The following is an 11,255-nucleotide window of genomic DNA, read 5'->3' as shown; positions in this document are numbered from 1 at the left end:
ATTTAATCCTTCAGTTTATCACAAATAAATCAAAAGCACCAAATTTGTTAGTAATGAATTACATGGTTTTCACTTGACATGATTGGTATTTAAACTTGTAATATGAAAAGGAGCTGGCAATTAAAGCTGTCAGACATGTGAGGCAGTAAAACCTACATTATTTTGCCTCTGAGGTGTTGTGGTGTGGAAGTAAAAGGTTGCATGAAATGAAAAAACTCAAATAAAGTATAATTACATTGGATTGTACTTAAGTAAAGTACTTGAGTAAATGCACTTAGTTACTTCCCACTGTATGTATGTATTTAATGTGAAATCTAAGGAAAATGGTTACTATTATCCCCAAACTGTTGGTTTCACAGAACATTTACAGCCACATTTATCTACACTTGAGAAATCATAAGACTGTATGACAGAAATAGCTGAGTCACAACACATGTGACAGACAACTTGGATAGATATTTACTTACTAAACGAAGATCAGTTTTCACTCTCTTGTACAATTAAGACTCATCAGGTTTTACAATTAAAGAAAACAAGCAATTCCCTACTTTTATTTTGAAGGACACTCCATTGAACTTCCGGTGTTGTCCTGCTATTATTGTCTCTGGCTTCTCAGACCTGTTTACAAGGACTGGCCTGAAATGTTCTTGTATTTTTGTTTGGACTTTATTTTTTATTTTTTATTTGTTTGCTCTTGATAAGATGTATTTGTATGTAAATGTTTATTTTCACTATCTAGGCTTCAACCCATGTCCCATGGCCGGTCACATTTAAAAAAAACAATTCAAAATGTCACTGTAAAATGTGTGTGTTAATAAAGCTTCAGTCTGAATGGAGAATGGAAGAAATTTCAAGTCAAGTCAAAAGTAACTAGGAACAACTTAATTATCTCCATTGTACAGCTATAACCTAGTTATTTGTGGATAAACATGTGACATAGGCTGAATCAGTTTATGAAATATAATGCACTGTCACAGAGTAAACTACCCAGTAGTACAGTAGTTAAGTTAGCTCCACCTTGACCAGCAACAACATTAAATCCTTCTTTATGTTGATAATAATCCAATAAAATTATATGCTCTGATAATATTCTGAAGTAGAGTATTCTGCACAATGAGTACTTCTTTGAAAGCAGGGATTTTATTTGGAGGCTTAATGTGATGATTTATATTGTAGTATTTTTATTTAAGAGAAGTAGCCTACGTTAATACTCCAGTGTTGTAAAAAGTACCTAAAAGTGATACTTGAGTTAAAGTAAAGATATTGTGTTAAACATATTACTTTGATAAAAGTGAAAGTCAACCATTAAAAAAGTAAAAAGTTGAATAAAAATGTAAAGTATTTAACATTAAATGTACTTAAGTATCAAAAGTAATTTTCTGGTAATCAATGTAGGACACTTAAGTATCTGATGCTGCATGCAATCTGCAAAGTAACTAGTAACTAAAATTATCAAATCAATGCAGGTTTGTAAAAAGTCCAATATTTGCCTCCAAAATGTAGTGGAGTGAATGTAATCAGTAGCAGAATAGGGAAATACTCAAGTAAAATACAAGTACCTCAAAAAGTACAGCCTATTACTTGAGTAAATGCACTTAGTTACACTGCTTTACCCACCACTGGTCATCTACTTGTAGTACTTTTGAGGTAACACTGGATTATATTTTAACACGTGTAATTTAATACAGCTCCAGCAGGGGGCGAACTTGAACATTTTTGGAGGTTAAGTGACGAACATTTAGTCAAACGAAGAAGAACTGGAACCGCAGAAGAAGAAGACGCTTGAAAGCAGGATATAACGGCCTGACGCAGTTATCAGGCTGTGTGTGTAAGGATACACTGGGAAGTAATGGTTAACTGTAACGGACTTTGGATGCTGTCGTCCCAAACCTCCACGCCGGTGTACAAGGTCTGTGTTTTGACTACGGTGAGCAGGTACTGGTGAGGGTTAAGTGCTCCGTGCTGTTAGCCAAGTCTCTCTTTGTTTCTTTTAATGCAGCGGTCACCGAGCTCCGCTTCTCCTTAAGCTCACCCGTTGAACATGAACTCCATTTTTTACGACGGAACAGTGTTGTGTGTTTTAAACTAGAGGCTATCTGAAGTCATGGCGAACGACTTTGTAAAGACATTTGTACAGATGTGCAATTATCTCCAAGACCCCTCCCATGTAGCGAGGTTTCAGAATTTATGCGGCGTTAAAGGGACATTTCCGGTTAAAGCGACCAAGCCGGACAGCGGACAGTCGGAGCAGGACTTTCCCGGGCTGAGGAAGAGGGTCCAACGCGGGGAGCAGAGCTCGGACGTGACCGTTGGGAATGGAGCAACCGGGGATGCGACCGCACCGCAGGTTAACGGGATGCAGGGTGATACGCCTGACGGTGCATCAGCTAACGCCGACCCGGACACCACCAGGGCGAAACCGCTCCGGAAAAACTCCCTGACTGGAGACGTGGGCCAAGAGTTTCTGGTCCACAACAAGTTCCTGTTCTACCTGTTCACGTTTGGGACCGAGCTGGGCAACGAGATGTTCTTCATCGTCTTCTTCCCCTTCCTCTTCTGGAACATCGACGCCCTGGTGAGCCGGAGACTCATCGTCGTCTGGGCCTGGAACCTGTTCGTGGGACAGTCCACCAAGGACATGGTCCGCTGGTCCCGGCCGGCGTCCCCTCCTGTGGTGAAGGTGGAGGTCTTCTACAACTCCGAGTACAGCATGCCGTCCACACACGCCATGACGGGGACTGCCATCCCCTTCTGTCTCTTCATGCTGACCTACGGACGGTGGCAGGTGAGCACCATGTCAAACACACAGCTCAGAGTGTCAGATACAGGTGAAGAAGCAGAAGATGTGCAGCGCAGGTAGAAACTCACAGCTTGTGTGCAGGAGAAGACATGACAGGTCTGATTACTGTGCATAGGGGTCAGCTACCTCAGGTGCCCCAAAGGATCCAGATTCACTGTTTGGCAATTAGTTTGTTGCTAATTGATTAGTCAGTTTTAGTCAATTGACAGAAACTGTTTTGATAATCAGCAAATCATTTAACTTAGTAAGCAAAAAAAGAAGAACTGGTTCCTGTTTTTCTTGGTCTTGGTTGAACATGTCCACGTCAGATTTGAGAAACTGTGGTGGGCATTTGTCTCTATTTTATTTTTTTGTACTTTATATGGACTATACAGTGTTTCCCCTACATTCATTCAGGAGTGGTGGACCCTCACAGTAAGAACATCACAGCCACAGCTGCATTAATGGGGCAGTTGAACTTTATAATCTAGATAATAAAACAATAAAACACCAGTAAGCCTTATGGTGCGGTCAGTCCACACTCAAAGTGTTTGGTCTGAACGCACCATTAAGGCCTAGTGTGTAGAAGTAGCCCTTTAATCGTGATCAGTTAACAAAAATCGACAGTATCAGTGCTGCAGTCCACTTGTAGCACTACAACCAAAACTAAAACTTAACAGTGATAAATGTGGAACAAATAACAAAAAATACCTGCTGCCACCACTGCTACGAAACAATTAATGAGGAATCACTAAAATGATTAATCAAGAGTGTTGATAACAGATGAGGTGATCATTAGAAATAATCTGAAATTGCAGCCGTAGTTTGCTGAAGCAGTCAAGTGCAACATGAGCTGCAGTGTTTTCCCTGAGGCAAGCCACACAGTTCCTCGTCCATCCTGTCTCTTGTGACAAGTGTTAAGTGATTTGTTGAAACGGTAATCACACAGGTAAATCCACCGCAGACACCTGAACTGAAATGATAAAGTGTCTCCATTGTTGCCAAGTATGTCCTTTCTTGTATGACCTTGTGTCAAAATGTAGTTTTAATACCTTGTTGTTTTTTCACTTAACATTACCCCTTCATGGTGCATATTTGTGTACAATTACAAAACACACAGCACACCGGGGGAGTATTCCAGCTGACCTTATGTGGACTTAAACGCCACAGGATGCTTGCACAAAGAGTGGGAGGAACAGGAGGTTCAATAGGACGCACAGCTCATTTTAAACCCCAGGGCCCCCTACAGTGTTAATCCAGCCATGAGCCAATACACAGGGAGGAGCTGAAATGTGTTATTACAGATTACAAGGCGCAGCTTGATGCATCTAAATCAACAAATATCACAATGTTACTCGAGTGTCTATAACCTTCTTCTCTTTGCATTAGAATTCAGTGGTCTAGCCTTGAGCCACAGGATATGAACATGTTTTGATAACACACAGGGAATGTGGCCAGACCCACCTAAGTCCCAGACATTCAAGAGCCCAGAGAGCCACAGTTTGCAACATCTTTCCACATCCAACATCTTTTAGTATATGTGTTTGTAATCTTAATTAAAAAAAAGACCAGAGTACCAAGAAACACACAGGGCGCCTGACTTACTAAGAAATGAAAAACCCACATGACATTTCTCTGCGGGCCCCTCAGTGCCAGGGAGGGTCGGTGGGTTAGTCTGGACAAAGGAATGAAAAATCACAGCCTGCCTTTAAGTCACTATTAATCCTTGTTGCCAAGTTTCATATGTGGACAAGAGACATTCCTCTGTGTAAGCAGACAGTAAGTCTGCAAGAATGTCTCTTATCCACGACAGGGTGTGTCAGAAGTACAGGTGAGGAGTGAGGAGGTAGCATTGTTTCTTTAGATAAACACTCTCCTACGATGTCAGCGATATGGGACTGGTGAATCTGATCTAGAGGAAGAGAAATTATCAAATGAAGTTTCAGTAAATATTTCAGTCTTGGGTATCAATTAAATGGACAGTAATTCAAATGATCAAAGTAAGACAGTCAGGGATGAGAGATCTTGACCTTTACTGTGACTTGAGTGTCTATTCTGGTAAAGGGCCCGTTAAAGGGTCATAACTAACCGGCATCAAGAAATAGTGGCGACAAAGGCTGACCATTATGTTGCCTACAGACATGTGTGTCTCAGTCAAAAAGTTGCACCTGAACACAACACAAAAAATGAATAGCTTGTTCATTCTTTGCCAGCATGAGTGGAAATAACTCTCCACATCACCAGGTGTTTGTAGTTGTTATTCAGAAAGGGAAACCGGAACGAGACTACGGATATACAAGCTGTTGTTATGATAAAGCAGCAGTTTTTGACACCGCTGTCATGAAATCATGGTTACTACAACAACAAGTTAAAGGGCTTTCCCTTTCTTCTTCCATTGCTCTTCTCATGCACTGACTCACTTAGCTGCGCAGCCAATCAGATGATTTTCTCTCACCGACAGGCTCCACCGCCAATTCTATATGCTCAATCGGCCAAAAAAACGCTGACCACACCGCAAAAACTAGGGACACAGACGCTCACTGATGGTTGACTGTCGGCCTGGTGTGTCAGGGCCCCATGATGGAAGAAAGGGGTTGGGAGGGTTACTCCACTGCTGGGGAGTTAAGATAGAGAAGAGTGTAGCGTATCAGCCAGCGAAGAGCGTAGTGTATTATCAGCCAGCGAAGAGCGTGGTGTATTATCAGCCAGAGAAGAGCGTGGTGTATTATCAGCCAGCGAAGAGCGTGGTGTATTATCAGCCAGAGAAGAGTGTGGTGTATTATCAGCCAGAGAAGAGCGTGGTCTATTATCAGCCAGAGAAGAGCGTAGTCTATTATCAGCCAGGTCGAAGAGCTCAAAGCAGTGAAACTTGTTCACCCACTGATAGGGCTGTTGCAGTTTGGATTTTCCACCAGCATGGTTGTGCAAAGAGATTAAAAGAAAAAAGTAGAGCAGCAGTAGATCAACTGACTGCATCACAAACCCTGACAGAACCTAAATGACAAGGATGTTCAATTTTAATGTCTTTAATGTTGTAGCGCTGGTTTAAGATGAACAGCAGGTACTGACACTTCATATGTAAATAACAAAAAAACTTGTAAAGGAGAAATAGCTCAGTGGTCACCCTCCATGAAAGTTGATTGCTAAATGTAAATGGATTAATTTAAAGATTTGAATGATTTCAGACTCAGATAAGCACATTCAATACTGAAATTTGATTCAGTAAACAGATTCAACACTGGATTCTTATTGGATAAAATGCTGTAAAACTCCAGCCTAGCTGTCTGTATAATATTTGTGAAGTGATGCTTGAGTGACGCACAATGCATTCCTGTTCTTTGTTGGTGCACAAGTATTTCCTGTAATTCAAAATTCTTTAGTAATCTCTAAATCAGTTTGTCCCTGCATCTTGTGCACTCTGAGTAATGTAAAAAAAAAGATGCATTAATGCTATTTCTCCCAAATATTTTTTTATTTATACTTTTTTTTCCTTCTTTTGAACCAAATACAGTTCATGTGAACTGTCTGAACTCCCCTGGTGTAATCAGGTTCAGATTCCAAAGGCTGAGTACCTGAAACATTTCAGAGAACGGGGTCTGAAAAGATCTCAGAAGATAAGATGTACCATAAATGGCTTCAAAGACAGGAGGAACATTCCAACTGTCAGACCAGTGTCAGACCAGTAGTGCTTGTTAGTCGTGCTGGTGGTGTCACTCAAGAGAAGGTTGACCTCTTTAGTCCAGACTTAAATATCTAAACAACTTTTGGATGAATTGCCGTGAAATTTGGTGCAGATGTCCATGACTTTGGTGATCACGTGACCACAAAGTTCTGATTTGGTTTAATTTGACCTTCATGTCCCCTTCAGGATTTCTTACCTCTTACCTTTTTTACCTAGGTCACTATCATGTCAAAAATGTAACTTGTCCAATACTTTGATGACTATATACATCCAAACTGAGGACATTCCCACCACCCTCAGCCGCACTTTGTGTTTAGTTCTGCCAAATAGCAAATGCATGCTACGGTAAGATAGCTAACATGCTAGGGTAAGATAGCTAACATGGGACTCCCTAAAAACTTGGTATTTTACCAGCAGGCTCTGTGAACACATTGGTATCCTATCCTATTTGTCTATTTGGTCTCACACTTATGTATGTGGAAAGTGATGGTCTGTCTTGTAAGTAGGGTTAGGTACCAAACTCTGTGCTCTCAAGGTAATACCCAGTACCAATTCACTTTAAATGAAAGAGTGGGAGGAATGGGGGGTCAATACCGCCTAGTAGAAACAGTTTCTCCAGCTGCTTAATGATATATGTTCCTCAGTTTCTTCCTTCATTGGGTGGTTACTGGAGAAGTCTCCCTCGGGGCTTTCTGCAGGAAGCCTTTTGGAAGTCCAGTGACATAGTAAAAAAAAGACAAAGTCCACACAGGGAGCAGGTTGTGGTGTATTAATTGATCGAACTCTGGGGTTTGTGTCCTGTGTTAAACCAAAGGTCACTGTTGACATTTTATTTTTAGACTCAGTTACAGTCACAGTTAAGTTAGGTTAAGTTAGGCAACAAAACTACTGGGTTGGCTTTAGGACAATTTTAGGTCAGGGTGAAAGTCCATCACAAAAAATAAAAATCATCTCTGTTTTAAGTTACAATTAGGCACGAGGTCTCCTGTAGGTTTAATCTTGGTAATAAGGCTAAGATTAGGTTTGAAAAACACATTTTTTGATAGATTTGGGTTTTCCTGTTTCTAGTTTCTAGTTTTGAAAAAAGTGACAAGACGATCCAATGTGAGCAGACAGTTGCACCTCAGGTGAAAAGCCAAGTTTTTAGGGAGTCCCTCGTGACCATAGTCTATATTTGCATGTTAGCATTGTCATCGTGAGCATGTTGGCATGCTGACATTAGCATTTAGCTCAGATCACCATGTACCTAAGTGCAGCCTCACAAGCATTGCTGTAGGATGCACTTAATTCTTTGAAAGATATCTGCTAAATGTTTTTAAATGGATTGTGTACTGTGGTTTTTGAAAGGTAGTATTTCCACTGACATCGTGAACTCTCCTGGAGACTTCAAGTCAGAGCATGTTTCCATTAATGCTCTACAGTACTACTGTTGCTACCCTTTTAGTCATAATTGGTGTTAATAAAAATGTATTCCTGCAAAAAAGGTACATGAATCACCTGAACAAGCTCTTTGTTACAGAAAACTATGACTGGGATTTTATTTTATTTTATTTTTGAAGGCTTATCTTCAGCCACCTTTCTAACTTCCATTTTTAATGCCATGTCTTTATACTCTCTCTTTCCTAGTACCCCTTCCTCTTTGGCTTTTGTGTGGCTCTCAGCTGGAGTGTCCTGGTCTGTGTGAGCAGAGTCTACATGGGGATGCATTCTATTCTGGTGAGTATATTAAATAAATAATCACTTACTAATGAGGTTGACCTGAGCTTGGTCAGATATGTTCTCAAGCACCTTCAACTTCTGGTGTCATTAATTTTATGCTATCATTATCTTATGCATTATCTTATCTTATGGTTGTAAATGCTGGCATGACTCCAGTTTGCCTTAACCTGCACTTCATTTTTTGATATATGATGGAGGAGAGTAATGTTAGCACCAGATTTACATAGATGTCATTGAAATATTAACTGTGCATCTATTTCATTTCTGTAAGTGGACACGATATTTATTTTTTCTTAAAAATTGTAACATTAATGCATTATATTGATATGCGTAACACATACTCGTGCCTCATTTCTCAAGTTGATAACCTACACAGGAGCTTAAAGTCAATGACAAAACAAATCAAAGCCAGTAGATAAAGTTGGATTAGATTTGGTGGCCAGGCAACTGAAGTTCATATGTAATGTTTATCTTTTGCAATCCTCCTGTAATAAAACCCATTTGACAGTCAGCAGCTCACGTGATTTTACAAGAGGTTTTATGATTCCAGGGAAAGATGGACAGTGGCTTATATTAAATGTCGTGGTCACAAGTATCACATAGCGCCACCTACAGGGCAGGAAGTAGCAACGTTTTTTTTTTTTCTTATTTGATAGCTGTGGGTAAATCGATCATGTATTTTTAAGAGTGCTAATATGAGTTTAACCCTTTTTAAAATTGACTTTCATAGTGTGTATTCCTTAATTTACATTCATTTATGTCCCTGTGTTGCAGGAGGTAATCACTGGCTTCCTGTACACCCTTCTTATTCTAGCCTTCTTCCAGCCAACATTGGAGAAGATCGACAACTTCTACATGATGAACCACTATGCTCCACTTGTGATAATCGTGTCACACGTGAGCCTTGGACTTGTGGCTTTCACCCTGGATTCCTGGAGCACCTCTCGGGGTGATACAGCTCAGGCTTTGGGCACCGGGGTTGGAGCTGCTCTGGCTACCCATGTGAACTATCAGCTGGGGCTGCTGCCAGATCCACCGCTGTCCTCACTTCCTCTAACTTTACCACCGATCACCGTTAGCTTGGTGGTTCTCTCCCTGCTGCGCTTCCTCGTCGGAGTCGCTGTCATCCTCGTCACGAGAATGGTTATGAAAGCAGTGACTATTCCGTTCTTGTGTCGACTGTTCGGGCTGCCTTCAGATGATGTAAGACAGGCGAGGCAGCACATGAAAGTAGAGTTGCCGTACCGTTACATTGTCTACAGTGTTGTTGGTTTTAGTTGTGTCTGTGTGGTGCCTCTCCTCTTCAGGATCTTAAACCTCGCCTGAGTGTTGTGTGCAAACTGTCATTTACTGCTGACATGTTCCCCTACATGGTGAAGTCATACGGCACTTGGAGACATGCTGCTTGTCTTGACTCTAGAGTCTCTGTTTCTGCACGACAGAAACTGATTTAAAGGATAAATGTGGTGATATTCTATACTTTTTGTATTGTCAATAACGATTGCCTCTGTGCCATAGAGCTTAATTGTTGACCAAGAAGTATTAAATGTGACACGCTGCTGCACTTGGTGACATTATTCCCTCTTTATGATGAGCATGGGCACTGCAGTTTATTTTGAGCTCATCCCACAAACATCATACATCAAATGTTTATCAATCCGCAGCTGAAATTGATCCCCAACAATTGCAGTATTCTATGCTGTTTTAAAAAAGCGGTGCCCAGTGGTTTTTAGGGAATCGTGTAGCCTTTTTTAAAGAAGAGAAATATATATTTGTGACCAGTTTTGAAAGACTTGCATCTTCAGTAGGAGTAGTTAAACAGTATTAGAGGGACAGACTAAAACGTTGTTTATGGTCTTCTCTTGGGATTTGTTGACAATAACATCAATATAGCTCATTACCAACCTTATCCTCTAAAGATCCACCTGGTGTTGACACATATGAGCGTTAACTGGAACTTTACAAATGCAAAGTGCAAACTGTCAGATGTACTGTAATGATGCTTGCACTCATTAATGAGCAGTCATTTGTGCATTTCCGTCATTTGATTGAAATATATATAACAATATGTTATTGGAGAATTTTGTGCTGTAAGAATAAACCAAACCATGACTGGTAATGTGTGAGCGATGTCTGTTTAAATCTGAAAGACTCGTACCTATTTTCCCTCTTTGAAGAGATCTGTTGTGTCAGTGCAGTTTTTCTACTTTACCATCGTCAGCATTATCTCATTGCCCACTTTTTTGTACATTCTTTTGCTTGTTTCCAAAGCGTTTGTAATTTTGGTCCTAATGTAAGTTAAGTGCTCTCTGAATAATTAAAAATCATAAAATTAAAATAACAGATATTTTTGATAAAGTATTTTGCCATTGTAACTAACTTAAGCTGAATTGTTGAAATCTTAATCTATATAATTCATACTTGATTTCTAAGAATTATATTCAAGAGACATGTCTGCTGCCCTTCCTTCCTCTACAGTATAAAAACACTGACTCTAGCACTTGTCTAAATGTTTTGATTGTTGTTATTGGCTGCTGTATTGTTCCAATAATGCTTTAATCCAATATCCATGTCAGAATATTAAAGCTTGAGCATTTATACTCATATCATAATACTCATGAAATATTTATAGGTATATTATTACAAACCATTTCGTCATGTTTTTCTGTTATGGAAGGACTTTATGCTTTGGAAACGTGGAATCAAGGAGAATAAAATATTCTGAAAGTGAACAAAAAAACATTTTCAATGCATTTTCTTTAAGTGTTTCTTTCATGCAAGGATATACTGAGAGGGTAAATCAATCAGTGAATCTGGGGCATTAGACCAGTGTGCTTTTCCTGCTCTTCCTTGACAACTGGGTCATGTGTTTTACTCCCTGTGCCCATTCAGCACATTGGGTTCATGCTTAACCTTTGAACAACTTAGATAAGGTTTTAGGTCTTTTATCTGACAGTAATCCACGTGTCCTTCCAGCCTAATCACAGATCTTCTCTGTGCTGTCCTCATTGAACTTTGGGTGATGGCCGATTTTTGGCATCTAAATCTCAAGAAATCACAAAGGTCAGTACAAGG

General features: G+C 40.1%; 1 protein-coding gene across 1 annotated transcript; it reads left to right on the top strand.

Moving 5' to 3' along the window:
- Positions 1 to 1,762: 1,762 nt before the first annotated feature.
- LOC311271313 (sphingosine-1-phosphate phosphatase 1-like) lies at positions 1,763 to 10,922 on the top strand. The gene is made up of 3 exons (XM_084376926.1): positions 1,763 to 2,785; positions 8,088 to 8,177; positions 8,955 to 10,922. Exons 1-3 carry the CDS (start codon positions 2,105 to 2,107, stop codon positions 9,504 to 9,506), a joined length of 1,323 nt encoding a protein of 440 aa, XP_084233052.1. The 5' UTR covers positions 1,763 to 2,104; the 3' UTR covers positions 9,507 to 10,922.
- Positions 10,923 to 11,255: the final 333 nt, after the last annotated feature.

This window comes from Pagrus pagrus (assembly GCF_965226575.1).
Source record: "Pagrus pagrus genome assembly, chromosome: 16".
Taxonomy (NCBI): Eukaryota; Metazoa; Chordata; class Actinopteri; order Spariformes; family Sparidae; genus Pagrus; species Pagrus pagrus.
Note: the sequence above shows the minus strand (reverse complement) of the source record. Positions and strands in the feature narration are given on the sequence as shown.